General features: G+C 40.4%; 1 protein-coding gene across 1 annotated transcript in view; it reads left to right on the top strand.

Moving 5' to 3' along the window:
• Sos (Son of sevenless) overlaps nt 1-24,024 on the top strand; it is a 765,665-nt gene that overhangs the window by 305,079 nt on the left and 436,562 nt on the right. The window contains exon 8 of the mRNA XM_067134824.2: nt 353-468. Coding sequence (XP_066990925.2) covers nt 353-468 — 116 coding nt within the window. The remainder of the gene's footprint in view (nt 1-352; nt 469-24,024) is intronic.

The following is a 24,024-nucleotide window of genomic DNA, read 5'->3' on the forward strand; positions in this document are numbered from 1 at the left end:
TCCTATCTCAATCCCACTGAGCATAGCTGGTATCCTATTGAGAGGATGTGCATACCTTGGACTCTGCTCTGACCAATTTTCATGCGTTATGGGAAGCTGTTCAGCGATTATGGATCAGTATTCGCTCCCCATTGCGTCCAGTGTTTTGAGGGGTCTTTGCCACCCTGCGTTGCCACTTTCATCAAGGTGAGTACAGGTCTACTAGCCAGGTTTGTGTAATTCAATTGCTAATGAGTGTAAAAAGTAAGGTTCTTATTGTGCGTAAATAAGTACCTTAATTCTGTGTAATAGTATTGCTTTTCATCTTCTAAGATCCTATTCTGACTTTGTCTAATATTCTAATTTATTTTAGATCCTTCACAGATTATCACCAAGTGAGGATGACAGGGAAAGTTTAGAACAAGTGGAGGGTGTTCTACGGCCATTACAAATGGAGTTGTTGCACACTGTTGGGAGTCTGCCTAAAAAGTAAGTATATGTATTCAGGAATTGTAGAAATATTTAACCAGATACTTGCTATGAGATATGTGAGATCAACATTCATCATCATCTTGAACCAGCTCCAGTTCCCTGGGCGCAATGAATGAGCGGTCTCCATTTACTTCTGTCCGTGTAGAAATCATCTTTCATAACTTGCTGCAAATCCAGACCTCATCTAGCTAGAACATTTCCAATCTGATTGATCCATCTCTTCCTTGGCCGACCTTTTGATCTTTTGCCTTCTCAAACCACACTAGCTCTTCTACTCCCCAGTGGCTAGTGGACGCAGACGAAGAATACAGCCACGGTAATGCCTGCCTGTCGTAAGAGGTGAATAAAAGGGGCGACCTAGGCGCGGACTTGGATAGCGGTTTGGTATCATGTGTTGGACCCCCTGTGGATGGGAGGGGCTGAATACATTCACAGGTAATTCTTGCCTGTCGTAGAAGGTGACTAAACGGGTTGTGGCCATCGGTCTCCTCTTTATTTTAAAATTTTTATTTAGGGTTAGTTGTAGACAGATTCAAAATTCTTGAAGTGCGTGCTGCTCGGAGATGGGCCTCTTCCATGTGCGATTACGCTCGAAAGTCTGCTCGTAACCCTGGGAACCTGCAGGTGGAATTGTCATGTATCTGTGCAGTAGTATCCGCCTTACAACACAGGTCTCCGCACAGCCGAATGCCAGAAATCATATTAATTGTTCATTTTTTCCTCTGTACACGCTATGGGGTACATGCTATTGCGGGTGATTGGAGGAAGGGAGTCCTAGTGCTCATTGCCCCAGTCGTTCCGTATTAGGCATCGTCTGACATCGGGCACCGGGCAATACCTGCTACGACCAGGTGCATATTGCCTTGGCTGCTTGGTTCTGTTACAGAGGCGCCTGATCGGAGAGGCTGGCATTCGGGGAGGATGACTTCGGGCATGGTGTCGAAACCACTTCCGCCTGCCTCGGGTAGTTCGCTACCCAAGTCTTTAACATTTGATTCCTTAAGGGGGGCAACCCCCTAGGAACAAGCACAGCATATTAGTTTGGGTTCCAGCTTCTCTAGGTTCCTGGTTGCTACCAGAACCGATGGGCAAGATTTCAAGCTGGTCAGATCGATCCTTTTCAGTCGACACATCGAAGGTGTATATGGCGAACTTCAGGATCTTAAGAAAGTGCGCAATGATGTTTTGCTTCTTAAGACAAGCACTGCGCTCCAAGCGGTTCGGTTCTTAAGTAAGACAACTTTGGCGAAATCCCCTTCAAAGCGGAAGAGCACGAAACCTTGAATCTGTTTTGTGGAGTTGCCTTCCATCGTGATATCGTTCTGAACACTGACGATGAGTTGATGGAAGACATGAAGCACCATGGTGTGACACACATCCGGTGCATCACATGGAAAGTCAACGGTGAAGACGTTGCCACTGGTGCCTTCATAGTCTCCTTCAAATTGTCAGTGTTGCCAGAGAAAGTCAAGGTAACAACCTATTGCTGGGATGTGATGCCGTACATCTCGCATCCTGTGTGTAGTACGTGTGGAAGAGAAGCTCATTGGCGCAGAAGAGTGCACAACTCCATATAGGTGCGCTAACTGCCCTGGTCATCATTCTCCTCAAGATTGGAACTGTCCGGTATACCAGAGTGAGAAGATCCAGGAGTATCTTGATTTATTAGTTTCATTTTCCATATTGATAGTTCTCGTATATTATAGATAAGAAAGGTTCCACATTATCAATACAAGTTTTATTTATATAAGATTCTACTTACAGTACCGGTTTCGATTTTTTATACAGTCATCCTCAGCTGTACATTAGAACCTTCACACAAGTCAAAGTTGGTTAATATGCCTTGCCTAATAGAAAAGTCATAATAATGGAATGTGTCCAATGTTCAAATTGGGCATGTTTCAAAGTAAAAGCTGGCTAAATGTACAATCTAAAAATGAGTGTAGGTGTTTTAAAAGTACAGGTACATAAATAATAAAATATATAGTACATATTAAAATCACATATTAAGATATACAGTTCATGTTAAAATCCATTATGATGACTAAGAACACTTCATTAAAATGAGTTTAACATCTTGCGTTTGTCGATTTTCTTATTTTATCCAATATAAATGGAAAATGTCCGTGCTTGTATTCATAGGCAGTGCTTTCTAGGGGTTCTGTTATATGTTAGGCTTATGCACTAGTATGATTAGTAGATTCCTCAGTTATTGATGACAAATCTAATGTGTAACCAGAGGTAGATATGTGCAGCTGTGATTGAATGTTGCCTTAAAGTATTAACCCTTTATAGGCCAAAACCCTGGGGAACAAAATATATTCCTTATTTGATTGAATACCATGTCACTGGGGTCTACTCTTTAGGTTTTGACCAAAATCTGAGTCAATACATTCATTGAATACATTGTTTGATTATGCGATATGGGGTGGTAAGTATTTTTACCAGAGAGCATTTAGGATTTTTTTCCCACTGTGTGTGCACTGGTAAATATATTTACCACTTTGCTTGCATGACTACTTTCCACTGTGTTTTGCAAATAATAGGTGCAGAATGCAGATGGAAAGCATGGACTAAGTAGTACATATAATTATAAATGTCACACTGGCTCTGAAAATTCCACTAGAAACATCGGGTCATGGGGTCTGTGATAAAATTGAGGATAGCCTCTTCTGAGAGGCCTTTGTTCGTTAAAGACATTGCTGGAAAAATATCACAGATATAGAACTAAGGCACATAGTTCTCCTTACAAACTATATGATTCAAAACAAGCCATCGTCTAAAATTAATTTCTAAGATCGTATAAGAATACGGTATCTTGTAAAATAGCATAAATATGCATTCAGGCAGGCAAGTGCTTAGGGGAGCGAGAGAAATTTTGTGATATATCCCCCCAGTATATGTCTGATGCCCTGATGTCACCCATTACATGAGGCAGTCTATTCTTACATCCATAATTACCCTGAAAATGTATTTATTATTATTAATATTATTTTCTATATATGCCCCTGAACTCAGAGGAACTGAATACCACACAGATAAACTAAATTTATGTTTTTCCGAAATACACTTGTAGTGTTGTTTGGATATAAATCCATTTTTCATTATTTGGGAAGCTAATACATCTTGTAACTGATAAAACATGCGTCCATTACCTTACATTCTTGCTGCACATTTTCATATTAGTGAATATAACATGTTGGCCAGAATATTGTAGGAAAGGGCTTATGAAAACATGTAACTAGAAGCTCTGAAGTTTATTTTCCGATATTTGTATTACCATTTCCATTGAAAATGAGTACGGTATCAATATGCAAAGCGAACACACTATAACACCTTTTTTGGTACTTTATGTGTAGGTCCATGATAATTTGGATAAAATCTTTCAAAGTTAACCACAAAATATGCAATCTATGTTCACAAAATAATCAAAATATTCAAAAATACATATTGTTGCCTTATATAAATCAGGGAAATCCAGTGTCTCGCTTAAAATGAGCTGTATTTTACGGTCAACACAATGCTACAGTGAAGTTCAAGTGGCGCTCTCTGGTAAACATATGTACCGCTTCCCGAAGTGGAACGATTCAAATAGCCGTGAAGCGTGAGTTTCAGAAAAAGTGGTAAATATCCTTACCAGAGAGTGTTACTAGATAAGAAAGCAGACAGTTACGGCAACTTAGGGTATTACCATCTGAACACTTTCTATGGAAACCCAACCAGCAACCTATAAAGGGTTAAGATACAGTCTGCTTTTGTGAATAAGTGTTAATTGCAGAATGGTGGCTCTTTTCTTGTCTATAATTTCTGATGTATGTCTGTAAGAAATGAAAAATGGAGTTAGGAATTTATAATCTGAGAATGCCTGCTTGTATGTGTGTTTCTGTAATGAATACTTACTATTGCTGTCGTGGATGGGTTGCGTTAGATTTGGCTGCCTGGCGTGTACTGTATCGTGTTCTCTTGGTGCTAGTGTCTGCTGCTGTGAGGGGAATGGAGGGGTGGGTGAGGAGAGTTGTTGTCGTAGGAGTAGGTGTGGAGTTGGGCGTGTCGGTCGTCTGCGCTGTGGCGCGTGTTGAACACTGTTTATTGATTATTTTAAGATAGTAGTTTTTTAAGGCAGGGATAACTTCGTTAAATATGGTGTAGGTTTTTTCTATAATTTCGTTTATGTTAGGATTGGTGTATTGATCTAGTGATACGTACAGTTCTTCTGTTATACTGAGTAAGGGGCCTTTAGGATTTATATTTAGTATTTTCATGTCGTTTGCAATGTTCGTGAAATTGTGTTTGTATTCGTCAATGTGTTGGCCTATTGCGGAAAAATGATTGTGTTTTACGGCATTAATATGTTCATTATATCTGATTGCAAAGTTCCTACCGGTACGTCCTATGTAGCTTGTTTCACAGTTGTTGCATCTGATACGGTATACTCCTGAATGATAGTACTTGTTAGTATTATTGATTGTTTTGGTATTATGTAAGATGTTAATACTATTGCCAATAGTTAATACTTGAGGGCTGTTTTTAAGTTATATTTTTTAAGTATGTTAGTTAATGGATATGTGTGTGTGTTGTTGAAGGTGAATAATGCATAGTCCTTCTTAGGTTTGTCTATTTTCGTCAATCTGGTTTTTGGTTGAGATTTGATTTTTTGAATGATTGTATTGACCATTTCTTTCTTATAACCGTTATTTTTTCCTGTTTCATGAATTAATCGTATTTCTTCATTTAAGTCAGTTTTTTATAATGGTATGTTGAAAGCCCTATAGATCATACTATAATACACTGCTTTTTTATGAGTATTGGGATGGATGGAGTCTATTTTGATCGTGTTCAATGTGTGTGTGGGTTTTCGATATATTTTGAATGATAAGTGGTTTTCGTGCCTGGTTATTGTCAAATCAAGATAATTTAGTTTATGGTTGTTTTCGGTTTCTTTTGTGAATTTTACGCACGGGTCTATTGTGTTTAGTCTTTCCAATAAGATGTTTTTGCTGGTGTGTCTATTGTCAATGACGACAAAAATGTCGTTGACAAATCTACACCAGAAGAATATACCGTTTATTTTGTTAATGAATGTATGTTCTAGATAGTCTATGTAAATTTCAGCCAGTATACCGGAAGCAGGGGACCCCTATTGGCAGGCCTTGTTGTTGGTAGATTGTCATGGAATCTAAAATAGTTGTTATTAGTGGCAAATTCATGTAATTTTATGAATTCTTCGATTTCTAGGTTGCTTAATTTGCTGTGATTTTTCAGATTAGACTGAATTATTTCTATGGTTTTTTTGGTGGGAATGTTAGGATACATATTGGTTATGTCGAACGAAGCGATGGTATGGTATTGTTCTATTTGCAGTTCTTAGGTTTTGTTACAAAAATCTATTGAATTTCGTATGGTTTTGTTTGTTTGAAAAAAGTAATGTTTCTTAAGGAATTTTTGGATGAATTGTGAGAGTTTGTAGGTTGGGCTTGCCCTGTAATTTATTATAGGTCTCATTGGTATGTGGTCTTTGTGTAGTTTCGGATAGGCTTTTGCAGTTGGTATTTGGGGGTTCATTGTCGTGAGGTTTGTTGATTCTGTTTCTGTAAGTAAAAAAATGTGTATTTTTGAGTAGGGTTTTTAGATTCCTTTGTACACTGTTGGTTGGATCTGCACAAAAGCAGACTGTATTTTAATGCTTTAAGGCAACATTAAATCTCAGCTGCACATATCTACCTCTGGTTACACATTAAATTTGTCATCAATAACTGAAAAATCTACTAATCATACTAGTGGATAAGCCTAACATATAGCAGAACCCCAAGAGAGCACCGCCTATGAATACAAGCATGGACATTTTCCATTTATATTGGATAAAAATAAGAAAATCGACAAACACAAGATGTTGAACTCATTTTAATGAAGTGTTCTTAGTCATCATAATGGATTTTAACATGAACTGTATATATTAATATGTGATTTTAATATGTACTATATATTCTAAAGCGTTTATGTGCGTGTACTTTTAAAATAAGTTAATCCACATGAATTTTAGGCCTAAAAGATACACCCACACTCATTTTTAGATTGTACATATAGCCAGCTTTTACTGAAACATGCCCAATTTGAACGTTGGACACATTCCATTATTATGACTTTTCTATTAGGCAAGGCATATTAACCAACTTTGACTTATGTGAAGGTACTAATGTACAGCTGAGGATGACTGTATAAAAAGTCGAAACCGGTACTGTAAGTAGAATCTTATATAAATAAAACTTGAATTGATAAGGTGGAACCTTTCTTATCTATAATATACGAGAACTATCAATACGGAAAATGAAACTAATTAATCAAGATACAACAGCCAACCAGGCAAAACAAAACGCATACCGGAACCGGAACACTAAGATCAAACTAATGAATGCAACCAAAAACATTGCATTTCTGAAAGAATGCCTTGCAAATGATTTAACCCCCAAATTCCTCAGCAAATATAATAACATAGATCCACTACCCAAACACACAACACACTAAAAAGGACCAATAGAATTTGGCTAAAAACAGAAATAAAATTCTTTTATTGCAAAAAACAGCATCTGAACAACAAACTATACCAACTGCATTTGAAGGTATCCCAAGAGCTCCCATACAGCTACTGGGATCACTTCCAATACACCACAAAAGAAAAAATGGAAAACTTAGCTATAAAAAAACAGAACACTCTAAACAAGAAACTTGAGACCCTAAAACAGCCATTCAAAACGAAACCAACGATTTCAACTACGAACATGAATACTCCAACTCACCCTAACAAAAACGTTGAACACAGTTTTCATTCACCAGTGAAGAATCTCACTAAAATTCTATTTAACGAAACAGAAACTGATATATTGAGCAAGGGACCCAAACATAATTGGGGCAACATGTCAGCTTTTCAGAACATCATTGCTACAGTCACAGAAACCGAACAAGCCATACAAAAGATTCCACACGACTTACGTGAAGAAGTTAGACATGACATCATAAAAAAACTACCACAATACATGAACAAAATTAGTAACAACAATTCAAACAGTAATATTGCAAATAAAGCACACATTAATAAACTTAATAAAATCACACAGAATAACCTTCTCATAACGAAAGCAGATAAAGGCAACACCAGGGTTATCATCGATAAAGATGAATACATATAAAGCTAAAGAATGTTTTAAAGACAATACCTTCCGAAACATACGTAAAGATCCAACCAACAGTGTACAAAGGAATCTAAAAACCCTACTCAGAAATACACAATTTTACTTACAGATACAGAATCTACGAACCTCACGACAATGAACCCCCAACTACCAACTGCAAAAGTCTATCCGAAAATACACAAAGACAACATACCAATGAGACCTGTAATAAATTACAGGGCAAGCCCAACCTACAAACTCTCACAATTCATCCAAAAATTCCTTAAGAAACATTACTTTTTTCAAGCAAACAAAACCGTACGAAATTCAGTAGATTTTTGTAACAAAACCAAAGACTGCAAATAGAAAAATACCATACCATCGCTTCGTTCGACATAACCAATATATATCCTAACATTCCCACCAAAAAAACCATAGAAATAATTCAGTCTAATCTGAAAAATCACAGCAAATTAAGCAACCTAGAAATCGAAGAATTCATAAAATTACTTGAATTTGCCACTAATAACAACTATTTTAGATTCCATGACAATCTACCAACAACAAGGCCTGCCAATAGGGGTCCCCTGCTTCCGGTATACTGGCTGAAATTTACATAGACTATCTAGAACATACATTCATTAACAAAATAAACGGTATATTCTTCTGGTGTAGATTTGTCAACGACATTTTTGTCGTCATTGACAATAGACACACCAGCAAAAACATCTTATTGGAAAGACTAAACACAATAGACCCGTGCGTAAAATTCACAAAAGAAACCGAAAACAACCATAAACTAAATTATCTTGATTTGACAATAACCAGGCACGAAAACCACTTATCATTCAAAACATATCGAAAACCCACACACACATTGAACACGATCAAAATAGACTCCATCCATCCCAATACTCATAAAAAAGCAGCGTATTATAGTATGATCTATAAGGCTTTCAACATACCATTATAAAAAACTGACTTAAATGAAGAAATACGATTAATTCATGAAATAGGAAAAAATAACGGTTATAAGAAAGAAATGGTCATTACAATCATTCAAAAAATCAAATCTCAACCAAAAACCAGATTGACAAAAAAAGACAAATCTAAAAAGGACTATGCATTATTCACCTTCAACAACACACACACATATCCATTAACTAACATACTTAAAAAATATAACTTAAAAATAGCCCTCGAGACTACGCACAATAGTATTAACAACTTACATAATACCAAGACAATCAATAATACTAACAAGTACTATCATTCAGGAGTATACCGTATCAGATGCAACAACTGTGAAACAAGCTACATAGGACGTACCGGTAGGAACTTTGCAATCAGATATAATGAACATATTAATGCCGTAAAACACAATCATTTTTCCGCAATAGGCCAACACATTGACGAATACAAACACAATTTCACGAACATTGCAAACAACATGAAAATACTAAATATAAATCCTAAAGGCCCCTTACTCAGTATAACAGAAGAACTGTACCTATCACTAGATCAATACACCAATCCTAATTATAACATAAACGAAATTACAGAAAAAACCAACACCATATTTAACAAAGTTATCCCTGCCTTAAAAAACTACTATCTTAAAATAATCAATAAACAGTGTTCAACACGCGCCACAGCGCAGACGACCGACACGCCCAACTCCACACCTACTCCTACGACAACAACTCTCCTCACCCACCCCTCCATTCCCCTCACAGCAGCGGGCACTAGCACCAAGAGAACACGATACAGTACACGCCAGGCAGTTTCTTACAGACACACATTAGCAATTATAGACAAGAAAAGAGCCACCATTCTGCAATTGACACTTATGCACAAAAGCAGACTGTATCTTAATACTTTAAGGCAACATTCAATCACAGCTGCACATATCTACCTCTGGTTACACATTAGATTTGTCATCAATAACTGAGGAATCTACTAATCATACTAGTGGATAAGCCTAACATATAGCAGAACCCCAAGAGAGCACCGCCTATGAATACAAGCACGAACATTCTCCATTTATATTGGTTGAAAATAAGAAAATCGACAAACGCAAGATGTTACACTAATTTTAATGAAGTGTTCTTAGTCATCATAATGGATTTTAACATGAACTGTACATCTTAATATGCAATTTTAATATGTACTATATATTTTAAAGTGTTTATGTACCTGTACTTTTAAAATAATTTAATCCACACAAATTTTAGGCCTGAAAGATACACCCACACTCATTTTTAGATTGTACATATAGCCAGCTTTTACTTTGAAAGATGCCCAATTTGAACGTTGGACACATTCCATTATTATGACTTTTCTGTTGGGCAAGGCATATTAACCAACTTTGACTTATGTGAAGGTACTAATGTACTGCTGAGGTTGACTGTATAAAAAGTCGAAACCGGTACTGTAAGTAGAATCTTATATAAATAAAACTTGTATTGATAATGTGGAACCTTTCTTATCTATAATATATAAGATCCGGGAGATCAAGACCATAGATGGTCTTTCCTGCCATGAAACACGCCATAAGTTTAATTCTCTGAATGCCCTGGCCAAGACACTAGACTTCAGCATGATGGCACAGTCTCTCCCAGGTTTGTCATAGACAACTGGAACACCTTGCCAGAAGATCGCTGCGCCCAAGGCGGCAGTTGCTCCTGTGAGCAAAGCCACAAAGAGAAAATGCTTGAAGGCGGGTTCATCCCAGGCTTCGACCACAAACAAGTCTGTGCCAGCTAAGAAACCTATGCTGACACAGCAGGTGAAGAAAACGTCTCCTTCCCGCAAGAGGTCAGCGAAAGCCGCGCCTGAGCCCAGCCTGTCGCGCCTAAGCCCAGCCTGTCTAAACAAGAATCGACAGTGGAAAAGAAAAACGCCCTTACAAGGTGTTCTTCCACCTCTCCTACGAATGGGGTCTCATCCCCTCCATCTGGAGGGTCTGAGTCTGGACCAGCAGATTTTCCTCCTGGAAAACCTGCGCATTCCGCTCGTAGGAAGAAACCGCGTCCCCGGAGTACGTCAAAGAAATTAAAGGTGTCTGCTGACATGGTGATGTACATGGAGCGTTTATCTCCATCTTCGGATGGGAATGTGAGTGTAGCTTAGGTAGTATCTCACTGCTTCTAACCTAAACCTCAGAAGTCCACACCCTCACTATGACACTGTTACGTTGGAATTGCAACTGTTATGATAGGCATCTTGTTGAGCTGCGCCAGCTCATTAGTGAGTATTCGGCGAGAATAGTCTGCATTCATGAAATAAATCTCAGACCAGGTTATTATAAGGTTTTGAGAAATTTTTGACTATACTCGACAGCAGTACATTATGCTAACCGGGCTTCCGGTGGCGTTGGCATTTTCGTCTGTTCTGATACCTTCAGCGAAGAGGTTCCACTAAAGGCGCGTCTCGACTTGCAACAGAACATTGTAACGCAACCGAGTCACGCTCCTGTCTGGACGGTACTGCGTAACTTCGTCGCGCAAACTTAGCCCGCAACATGAACGATATGGAACGAGGTTCGCTGCGTTCCACTGCTTGTCGGTTTTCCTGCGTCACATCAGGAGCTGCGCACGCGGAAGTTACAGCAAGCTTGGACGTACACACGACCTCGGCGTGTAACTCGCATTCGCCTCTGTCTGCTTGATCAGAAAACATGGAGTGGACCGAGCAAAACATACTGCATTTTATTGAAATGTTCAGAGCTAAGGACATTTTGTGGCTAGCTAGCTATCCCAGGCATTTCACCAAAATTTTAAGGAATGATGCAAGGAAGGAGCTGGCGACGGAACTTGATTAGACTTACAAAGTAGTGTTTCTGTATTGAATAAACAATTAAAACAGATAATGTTTGATGTATGTAACATAGAATATCCCAGCAATAAATTCCTTACGTACGTTTATATTTTCTTTCAGTGCTTCAATCAGAGCTTGGTACCTTCCGGTACGATAACACTAATCAACTATTTGGATATTTTGAAAAGATACTGCAGACTAGTGTATGAATCACCGGTTGCTAGAAATCGTACTGTCACTGCCAGTCTCTCTTGCACCGAGATAGCCTCTCTGAATGTGGTATCCTTCTTAGCAACTGTAAGCCCTATCAAATTGATGAGGTATTCAAAGTCTGTAGGTGACATTGTAGTAAAATATTTATAATGCCCACTAACTGCCTGAAAGTTTATGTCAGCCAGCAAATTCGAACCACCATGTGTAGTTCTACATGACTATAGCTGAGTTTGCCACCATCGCCTTGTAGCTTTACTATACGGGTTACACAAAACAAAAACTAAACACAGTAAAGGAAGGAAATTAAGTGCAATTACACAGTTCCAAAAACTACTACACACTCAGAGAAACATCAGCTGAAACTACGCGGATCTCCGCCGATAACAACTTAGTAAAAATCAGTAGGGCCAACTAGATGACAATAAACTAGGAAGGCGGGAAGAGGCTGGGAACCTACCAAAGGCATGGGCATGGCTTAGTTTGCAGTTTCAGAAATAAACAACCGTGATCCTTAATTTTTAAAAATATTATTTACAAATGGATTTTATAAATACATTCCGAACAAAATCCACCATGCGGAAGGTACCAACACAAAACTTACGAATTAAATGTTCTGTGACACACACAACTTAGAAGTTCTTTGCTAATAGCTTCCTACAAGTTCAAAGATTTAACAGACTATACTTCTAGTTACAAATCCAGATGTACAATGAAATTTAGTAGGTTAAAAGAAACGTAATACGGTATTACCATCTACAGTGAAGTTAAATGTACCTTTCAAAACTCTGACGTACATCAAGTGACACTGAACTACCAGTGACAAAACCCCAAGGTAAATATATTAAACTACACTTTACATATTTATCGAAACAAGGAACTGGGAATGCCTCGAAAACAAACAGACAAACCCAGCTGAAAAGCTAAGGCATCTGAAATAATTGAGTGGCGAATCTAGGTGAGGTTAGGGCAGACTCCTATACGAAATAGCAAGGGAATATTACGGAAATTTTAGGCTGGAACGGAAATCAAGAGTGCTTACCCGAAGGTGGCCCATCCCGGCAGGGAGGCGTCGCTGACGACGTAAAACTTCAGACAGACCAAGACAGAGTAAGACAGACCAAGACTAACAGCGAAGTGCTGCCTCGTTCTCGTTATAAGGGAAACCCTGGCCTTGGAGTAGCCAATCAGAATGCATGAGCCCGCCTATCGTCACCCAGATTCACCAATCACAACTCTTACTTCTGTTGCGAACTTTCACATACATTCTCGAAAACGCACTTTCGGGAATCTTCCATTTCCAGAATAGTCAGAAAATAAATTCTAGAAGACATAACCAACAAAAGGCAACACACCCTGTTCAAAGATTCATGTAACAACTTTCTACACACTTCCAGTAAATACAGAACTGACATCTACTATTTACAAATACCATACGTTATCGAACATTACACTGTACAGGTAAGGTCATTACATGGCATATAAGTAAAACAAATCACCACACTTCAGAACATACAGCAAGTACTACGGAAGGTTTACAAATAACTTCTTCAATAAACACTTTCCACTTTTAAATATATTCTACACCTGTGACATCTTCCTCCCCCCGAAAGTCGAGCTATGCTAGACCATTAACATAATTTTACTGGGGAGAAAGCGATCAATTTATAAAACGTTCACACATATTATAGATAGGAAAGATACATGACCCAAACAATTGTGATTTCTTGAAGTTGACTTTCTAACAAAAACAAAACAAACTGTCACTACACTTCAAAATGCCTTCTGAACCTTTTACAATTGTTTAGACAATTTCTGCTCTGTCCACCAAAGGATGTACACACTTTCCTTCTGCCAATTGTTAGTAATTCAGAAACTTCTCACTTTGTTGCTAAACAGCATTCAAAGCCTCCTTAGTCAAGCTATGGACTAAGTATTTTGCACCACGTTTCCACACCAGTCACAGCACAGCTAGGCCACAGGTTCTCACTGAGATGCGGCTGTCGACACGGCCGTTTGCCGCCAGCCTCCATTCAACTTTAGTTCAACCCAGGTAGCTATGTAAATTGCATTCCAATGGTATCTTGCACCAGGAAAGCAGATGGGTGAGACACTGTCCAGGCAGACTGCCTCCATTAGGATGTTGGCCACAGGATCGTGGTTCCGGATGGAAGCGCCCAAGGCACAGAGTGCACCTCCCAACTTGGCACTTCTGGTTGCCATCAGAAGAAGCTGATGACTGCAGCCACTGTAACATAAACAAACCGCAGCAGACAGGGGAATACTTAAGGTAAAAGTATGCTGCTGGGCTCAAGGATCTTGTGTAGAGTCACCCAATGGGTGGCTAAATGAGTATGCAGTAGGGACTCTCCCTCGCTACCAGGGATATTACGGCACTAGCCCCGGGGTAAGCACTATAATTCATTCTTTTGACAAGTTTACGGTGGGAGTGAAAGGAAACTACAGGAGTTTACCCTAAACCTGAAAGTAAGGGGAATAAATTCCAAGGAGTGACCCTAAACTAAAACCTACCTACCAGGCGAGTTGGCCGTGTGCGTAGAGGCACGCGGCTGTGAGCTTGCATCCGGGAGATATAGGTTCGAATCCCACTATCGGTAGCCCTGAAAATGGTTTTCTGTGGTTTCCCATTTTCACACCAAACAAATGCTGGGGCTGTGCCTTCATTAAGGCCACGGCCGCTTCCTTCCAACTCCTAGACCTTTCCTATCCCATCGTCGCCATAAGACCTATCTGTGTCGGTGCGACGTAAAGCCCGTAGCAAAAAAAAAAAAAAAAAAAAAAAAAACCCTGCCTAACTTATAATACTAAATCCATTACACTAGAGGATACCTAAAGTATTTACCTACACAATTACTTACAACTAACTTACAATAAAACTTATTATCTTATAACTAAAACCTTATAAATACCTTACAATAAACTTATCATTATCTTATAACTAAACTCTTACAAATAGCTTACAACTAAATGTACATGGTCTCCAACAATGGTATTTACCCTTCCCTACCAGACTTAAGGTACCTTGATCTGGGAGAGGTGGACTCTGCTGATCCTTTTCCTTTCGGGATCACCAATAATGTCACCGGGGTAAGGAACTTTAAGATGGTGCAGGGACCTCAAAATCTGGGGGCCAACTTATTGGTAACATGGTCCGCAGCACTACTGACGGGATGCGTTTTAATAAACACCTGGTCACCCACAGACAGATCGTGCGGTCTTCGCCCGTGGTTGTAATTGTGCTGGACCTTAGCATTATAAACCTTCAAGTTCTTTCGTGCACGGTGCCAATTTTCCTCGGATCTTTTCTGGGCTGGCATCGTCGGGCAGGAGGTCATTAATTGACCACAGATTAGATAGAGGAGAATTTGGGGTAAAAGCCAACATCAACGAAGCAGGGGTTTGCTTGTGGCTTTCATGGACAGCAGTGTTAAATGCAAACGATAGCCAATTTAGTGAGGAATCCCACTTGGAGTGGTCTGAGGAGTGATAAGCGATGAGGGCAGATCGCAGGTTACGATTCACTCTCTCAGCATAATTTGGCTTTGGGTAATACGGGGTAGTGGTTACATGAGTAATGGATAGATCAAAACAGAAGTTCCGGAATTGGGCAGTAGTAAAGGCTCTTGCGTTTTCACTTACCAAGAATTGACAGGGCCCAAATGAAGCAAATATGTTTCAAGCACGAGATGGTGGTGTTGGTGTTAGCCATCCTAGTGGGGAACAGCCACGTAAAACGCGAAAAGGCATCAACACACACAAGTATGAAACGATGACCATTCCGAGATCTCGGCAAGGGCCCGATGTAGTCTATGAACAGTCTCTCCATTGGGAGAGAAACCTGCTTGGAAGACAAGAGACCTGGACGGGTATTCGGGGCAGGTTTACTGATGTTACAAGGGTACGGATCTCACTATCCATGGATTTCCAAATGAAGTGGTTACGAATCTTCTCTCTCATTTTGAAAACGCCCAGATGACCGCCCACTGGGGATTCATGAAAAGATTTGAAGAGAGCCGGGACCAGGTTAGTTGGGACTGCAATTTTGGGGTCTCTGCAACCACAAACAGGACAACACAGGACACCATTCTTAAGAATGTAGGGCTTAACATGCTCACCGGATTTAATCCTGTCTTTAATACCTTTTAACTCAGGATCGTCCTCTTGATGTTTGGTTATATCCTTGAAGAGGAAGGGAGAGTCGGTGAGAACTACATTGACAAAAGCTGATACTTGTTCGGGAGATGGGTCTGCTGGCTCTGATTGAGGGTCAGAGCTGCCTGGAAAGAACATCCTGCTGAGGCCATCAGCCACAACGTTTTCGGTGCCACGAATGTGGCGGGCTTCAAATTGGAAGGCTGAGATGCGCACTGCCCAACGTGCTAGACGACCAGTCTTTCGCGGCTTGGCCAGTACCCAACTCAACGCCTGATTATCAGTTTCCAGATCGAAAGGAAGATGTTCCAGGTACATTCTGAAGCGTTCTAAAGAGAAGACAACAGCTAAGGCTTCCAACTCATAAATGGAATAATTTAGCTCAGCAGGATTCAGGGCACTGGAAGCATAAGAAATAGGACGACGCCCTTCTTGAAACTCCTGAAGAAGAACACCGGATATGCCTGAGGAAGTGGCGTCCGTCTGAAGGATGAAGCGTTTAGAAAAGTCTGTCATAGCCAGTACAGGAGCGTTACATAAGGCAGATTTCAAGTCCATGAAAGCTTCACGTTGGGCATCACCCCACACAAATTTGGCATCCTTTCTTCTCAAAGCATTTAATGGGGCTGCACGTTCAGCATAATTGGGAATGAATTTTTGAAAAAAATTAACCATGCCAATTAATCTGGCTACAGCCTTGACGTCTTTTGGAGGGGGAAAATTCTGGATGGCGGCAGTACGAGACTGATCGATTGAGTCACCCCTCCCCGACACAATATGTGCTAAGAAGGACATCTGGGGTTGTGCGAAGGAAACCTTGGATGCCTTGACGTTTAGACCTGCTCTGCGCAGTCTTTCAAGCACCTCGTTGAGATAGAGAAGGTGTTCTTTGAAAATTTCACTAAAAATTACGAGATCGTCAAGGTAATTATAAACAATCTTGAACTTAATGTCAGATAAACCATAATCCAGTAACCGTGTAAGGACAGCCGCTCCAGTCGCCAAGCCAAATGGGACGCGCTCAAATTCATATAGGTTCCAATCGGTCGCAAATGCTGTGAGATGCTTGGATTCTTCGGCAAGAGGTATCTGGTAAGAGGCCTGATTTAAATCGAAGGTGGTCAAATTTTTGCATTAGCGAACCATGAAGAACAGGAGTGCAAATCAGAAAGGGGGACAGATTGGAGAACTACCTTATGGTTCAACATCCGATAGTCAACTACAGGCCGATAACCACCTTGCGGTTTAGGGACCAGAAACATGGGAGAAGAATAGGCCGACTTGGACGGCCGTATCACTCCGTCAGCGAGCATTTGATCAATGATAGCCTTCAGGGCTTTCATTTTGGGCGGTGACAACTGATACGGAGGAGAGCGAACAGGTATGTTATCCGTAACCTCAATTTTGTATTCTAATACATTGGTGACACCTAACCTGTCGGTGAAGACATCAGGGAACTTATCGCAGAGTTTCCTAAGTTGATTGGCCTGCTCTTCGGGTAAGTGATTAAAATCAAAAGCCTTGGGTGCGTCAGAATCTTCAGGAACAGTGTTAACGTGACAAGGCAGAATAGGGGAGCGATCACACAGCTCAAAGATTCTTGCACAAAATTTAAAATGGAATCTGTTGAACTGCAGGTCCAAAATCATGACTGTTTTAACAATAAAATTGGCACCCAATATGAATTGGCAGGATAAATTTTTTGCTACTAGTACTGGCATTTTCCAGGTGAAATCGCGGACTCTAATCTTGACCACTAGTGATCCTACAATGTTCAATGAATTGGAATTAGCAGTATGGCAGGTTAAGGACACGGGTTCTAATGTAGGTAACTTCCAAACAGTTTTCATAGAATTGTACCAGGTCTCACTCATCAAGCTGACACTACTCCCAGAGTCTAGTAAGGCACAGACAGGTTCATTATTTACCTCTATGCATAAATACGGTAGTTTACACGAAGGTATGGCAGAAATCCTACAAGATTGCAAGAAATGAACACCAGAGAAAGACTGGGAGCAGTCATTAGTCTCAGGATTAAGTAAATCATCCAAGGTACAGTCATGATTGACAAGACAAGAAGCCATGTTTTGGGGTTTACCATCAGAACTGGCGGTTAGTCATCTAGCACTGCTATGGCCTGGGGGTCCAGAGCCAGAAGTGTTACGAGGGCACTGCCTAGAGAAATGCCTAGTTGATCCACAGTTACGGCAAGAAGTATTGGTGGAAGAGCCTGTACCCATGGCAGGTTTCGCATTGCCTAATGCCCCAGCCTTGGGACAATCCCGCCTGAGATGAGCCGTGGAGCCACAACTGAAGCACGAACGAGGATTACGCGAGTTGGAAGCAGGTGACAGGGTGGTTTGAGAATCCTGAGGAGAGGGCACGCTTATAGGAGGTGGGGCTAATGCAAGGCGTAACTGGTCAGCATATCGAATGCCTTCAGCAGACACTGTTAACGGCTTCCAACTGGGTGAACGTTGCTGGTCGGGGTGAAAGAGCCAGATACGATCTATAGTTCGGGGCGAGACCTTCAATGATGTTGGCAACCGTCTGGGCTCTGAATAGTGGAGCCGGAAAATCTGTGGCTTGGAGCTTAATATCTTAAACATATTCAGATAATGACTCATTGAGATGTTGTACTCTGCAATAGTGCTTCTGCACTAATGCAGACAAGGCACGAGCAGGAATGAAATATTCAAGCACATGGGCATGAAATTCATCTACAGACCATGTTTCCGAAATGGCCCTGACAATTTGCTCAGAAAGAGCTCCAGAGACATGCGAGTATAGAATTTGAAATACGTTGTCGTTACTGAGATTATAGACTATTGCCTGATCCTTGAACTCAGTTAGGAACCGAAGGAAAGAAATAACCTCATCAACGGAGTTAGCTGAAAATTTAGAGACTCCCTTAAACACAGTGGTCAATGGGTGAGGCAGATTAGAGAAAATCTGGGGACAAACAGGTGTAGGGGGTATTTGGGAAGGCTTAGAATAGTCCTGAGTGTTTACTGAGGCCTCGTACCTTGGATTCGGGTGTCTTTGTGAAAAGGACGGAGTACAGATTTGGTTAGGACTAACGTTAGCCTGCACCGTTACGGGCGCAGACAACCTCATTTGAGAAAGGTTCTCACAAATCTGACAGACCATCGGAGCATTAACTGGTTGTGTAGAGGTTATGCAACCTAAAATAGCACTTGATACCGGTGGTGCTAAGACAGGGGGGTGGAGTTGCACCATTGGATCAGAACCTGGCTGATTAACAATAGAGGACAGTCACTGAGCCTCAACAGAATTACCAGTTAGCGCAGGAAAACTTGTACGGGTACCAACATGCAAAGAAGATACATCATTAGAATGACTTACAGGTGTCCTAGTTCCTGACAACGACACAAGATTCCAGGGCAACATTAGTCACCTCAGACTCCTGAATAACACCAGCACTAGGTGTCAGATTGCACACTTGATCAGTAACAGTTGCAGCACCAGAGTTAACATTCTCACACATTTCAGATGGGGTTGACACTTGAATTTCAGAAACTGTGTTATTTAACTGATTGCCTTCAAGCAAACCACTGATTCTGTCGAAAATTCTCAAAAACTGTACTAGTAAGGCTTGACATTCCTGCTGCTCAACTTCCGGCAATTCGAGAGACATCAAATCCTTAATTCTGTCGAGGTAATGTAGTAACTGCCCCTTAACCCGCACTAATTGGCCGTGCGAGTGCTTTGAAGCGCCAAAGGACAAAAGAATTGCGTTAAATTCAGGTAACCTATCTTTAATCATGGCCAAAGACTCGTGCAACTCGTCCGTAGTTAACTCAGGTATGGTTATAGGTAAGTTAAGAGACTGTTTCAATAGGCTAGTGTCATCTCTGACATTGCCTGTTGAATTAATTTTTCGGATACGAAGTTCATAAACAAGTTCTGCTTTTCTCAAATGGAAAGGATTAGGAACAGCGCGAGCCATCCTGACCGGTAGAAACAAGATTTCAAGTGATACACGAATCACAACTTTTACGGTGTTTTAGGTTAGGTATGATCACGGTTCACTTTTCTTCGTCCGCAACCTAGCGCTTGCCTCTGCTACCAAATGTAGCTTTACTACAGAGGTTACACTAAACAAAAACTAAACACAGTAAAGGAAGGAAATTAAGTGCAATTACACAGTACCAAAAACTACTACACACACAGAGAAACATCAGCTGAAACTACGCGGATCTCTGCCGATAACAACTTAGTAAAAATCAGTAGGGCCAACTAGATGAGAATAAACTAGGAAGGTGGGAAGATGCTGGGAACCTACCAAAGGCATGGACACGGCTTAGATTGCAGTTTCAGAAATAATCAACCGTGATCCTTAATTTTGAAAAATATTATTTACAAATGGATTTTATAAATACATTCCGAACAAACATTGCCATGCGGAAGGTACCGACACATAACTTACGAATTAAATATTCTGTGATACACACAATTTAGAAGTTCTTTGCTATTAGCTTCCTACAAGTTCAAAGATTTAAAAGACTATACTTCTAGTTACAAATCCAGATGTACAATGAAATTTAGTAGGTTAAAAGAAACGTAATACGGTATTACCATCTACAGTGAAGTTAAATGTACCTTTCAAAACTCTGACATACATCAAGTGACACTAAACTACCAGTGACAAAACCCCAAGGTAAATATATTAAACTACACTTTACATATTTATCGAAACAAGGAACTGGGAATGCCTCGAAAACAAACAGACAAACCCAGCTGAAAAATTAAGGCATCTGAAATAATTGAGTGGCAAATCCAGGTGAGGTTAGGGCAGACTCCTATACGGAAATTTTAGGCTGGAACGAAAATCAAGAATGCTTACCCGAAGGTGGCCCATCCCGGTAGGGAGGCGTCGCTGACGACGTAAAACTTCAGACAGACTAAGACACAGCGAAATGCTGCCTCGTTCTTGCTATAAGGGAAACCCTGGCCTTGGAGTAGCCAATCAGAATGCATGAGCCCGCCTATCGTCACCCAGATTCACCAATCACAACTCCTACTTCCATCGCGAACTTTAAAATACATTCTCAAAAACGCACTTTCGGGAATCTTCCATTTCCAGAATAGTCAGAAAATAAATTCTAGAAGACATAACCAACAAAAGGCAACACACCCTGTTCAAAAATTCATGTAACAACTTTCTAGACACTTTCGGTAAATACAGAACTGACATTTACTATTTACAAATACCATACGTTATCGAACATTACACTGTACAGGTTAGGTCATTACATGGCATATAAATAAAACAAATCGCCACACTTCAGAACATACAGTAAGTACTATGGAAGGTTTACAAATAAGGTCTTCAATAAACACTTTCCACTTTTAACCAAAGCTGCACTGTCTCAACTGGCGTAACGCTGGTGGGTTACGTGTTATGACATGCGGCGCGGGATATAAAAGTTTACCTCGCAACCGCGGTGCGTAACATTGCCCTGTTTAACCTTGGCGTGCGAAGTGGTTACGTTACAGAGTTAGGCGCGCATGTCTGTACCCGCCTTAAGAACCCTGCCGGAGGCTATAGCATTTTGCATTCCACTGCCTGTCATAAGAACAGTGTGTAATGTTTATTTTACACCAGGCCAGCCTCTTAATATAAATGATGTCGCTGATCTTACAGGTCAGCTTCTACCTCCCTTCCTCTTATTGGGTGATTTGCATGCCCATCACCCTACATGGGGCTCTGCAACGCCTTGCTTCAGGGGAAGGGAGTTGGAAACATTAGTAAGAGTGCTGGATTTATGTATTTTGAATACAGGTGAACCAACTCATTTCAGTGTACGTTTTGGCTCATACTCTTATAGACGTAAGTCTATGCAACCAAACTTTGCCTCCGCTGTTTTGGTGGATTCCACACAATGTTCTGTGTGAGAGTGACCATTTTCCCATTTTTCTTACTTTGTTGATACAGAAATCTGTTGAGGCTCCTCCTCGATGGATTCTTAAATATGCTGTTTGGCCAAAGTTCACATCACCAACTGCCTTTAACGACGTGACCAGGCTGACCGTAGACGGCGATATAACTTACTTAACACAAGTTATTCTTGCTGCTGCTGAGGAGTCCATTCCATTGTTTCAGGGACTTCTCGCTGAAAACTTGTTCCTTGGTGGAACGAAGAAATTGTAGCAGCTATCAAAGAATGCCGTCACGCTCGTAAACGCTATCGTAGGCAGCCTACTGTGGCCAAATTGGTAACATTAAAAAAAAAAACTCTATACTAAGGTGCGAGTTCTTATTCGGCAGAGTAAGAAAGCTTCATAGGAGAGATATGTGTCATCTATGGTGTCACATACACCGCCATCTCAGGTGTGGACTAAACTTCTACGTTTTTCGGGTATACATGGATCATCTTCAGTACCAGGAATTTCCCTTGCAGGCAATATTGTCACTGTGACCACTCTTGATTGCTAATCATCTAGCCATTCCTGTGTCTGGCTCCGAGAATTACCATCGTGATTTCCTCACTGAAGCGATATTCTAACGTAGAAAATATTGCCTGTTGGGCACTAGAACTCTTAGGCTTCATGATTGGAATTTCAGTACAGTCTAAAATTACTCTTGTTAGGATATTGCTTCTTAATTTCCATAGGGGTGTTTTCCCTCACAGTCTTCTGATCAACTCAAATATTTAATTCTTTGAACTGACAATACATAAAATTTATCCATACAGAAAAAATTAGCTGTACTGTTGTTACATTTAAACCAAAATCATATGCAAGTTCCTTATCTGTTTTGGCCATTCTCAATTTCATCATTGATAAAAAGAAACAGTATTCTGGTGAAATTGGAAATACCTGCAGACAAAATCTACCCTTTCTCAGGGCTTGAGACACTAAATTAAAATGAGCTCTGTTGTCAAAAGCTGTGATGTGTTGCACTGCACCAGATATTGTTAGAAGTCTTTAAATATCAAGTACACACTCACTGTCTTCGGTTTGGCCTGCAACATCCCTAACTAAGTTATCGGTACCGAGTGATAATGGAAGTTTCATATTTTCGTTAACTAGATGACTGACACTCTTCAAATGCTGCTATAGGTAGGTCATTGGTGTCCAGAAACACATCTGTGTCTTGCCTTGCCATGAAATCATCTTCCTTCTTTCTTGTGTTACGTGCCCTAACCTCTCTAATCTTTACATCTAAGCCGGTGTCAGGAGTCCAGGAAAATACAGATGGCACTGCACGTAATTTCAATCGCGACCTTTCACCTACAAAATCAAAATATTCATAGTCATTCGAATGATAATATTACAATTACAAATTCAGTTGCAAGTGGCATCTACCTCTCCGCTGTACCTCTACACACACTTCAACTCATTTAATGTCTATAGGGTTACTGGTAATCATTTATATACTTATCTACGTACCTAATAATGTCGTTCTATAATCATCGCTGCTAAAATATGCTGAGCAGACTCTATCATCGTAATCTGGCTCAGTTTCAAATTCTTCCTTCTGATTGAATGTATCCACTGTTTTCTAAGTTTCACATATTTTGGAAGCTGATGGAATGAAAATGGCATGCCTTGGTTTTTGCACAATGGCACACAACAGTAATCTGGCATTTTTACTGAATCTCAGGATACCACAATAGTACTTAGGAGTCATTCAATGCATTAAATGACAGCGATATTCTAACCTGAAACAAATGAAGGTGGAACGCATAGTGCGAGTAGTACACGCGCTACCCATTGGTACTAGTTCAGGATAACCTCATTACAGCCAGCTATTAGGAGAGTGGAACAGTGGACTTGAGAACATGGCTTTCAGTTTTCAACTGCAAAGACCTCTGTTGTACACGGAAATGCACTCTTCACTCGCATCCTGAGCTTTATTTAGGGAACGGCACTCTTCCAGTAGTTGACACCGATTTCTTGGGCTCCTTCTCGATAGCACATTACCGCGGGAGCCACACGTGTGGCAGTTAAAAGTGCAATGCACTAAAAAGTTGAATCAGTTGAATCTAATAGGGGGGGAGGGGTACTGACCGCATAGTGCTCCTGCGATTTTATAAGTCACATATTTTATCCAGGTTAGATTGTGGCAGTGCAGCATATGGATCAGCAAGGCAAAGCATCCTTGTGAAACTGAATAGAATCCACCACAGCGGGGTTAGGTAGGCAACGGGAGCTTTTC

The sequence above is a fragment of the Anabrus simplex genome, chromosome 1, assembly GCF_040414725.1.
Source record: "Anabrus simplex isolate iqAnaSimp1 chromosome 1, ASM4041472v1, whole genome shotgun sequence".
Classification (NCBI taxonomy): Eukaryota; Metazoa; Arthropoda; class Insecta; order Orthoptera; family Tettigoniidae; genus Anabrus; species Anabrus simplex.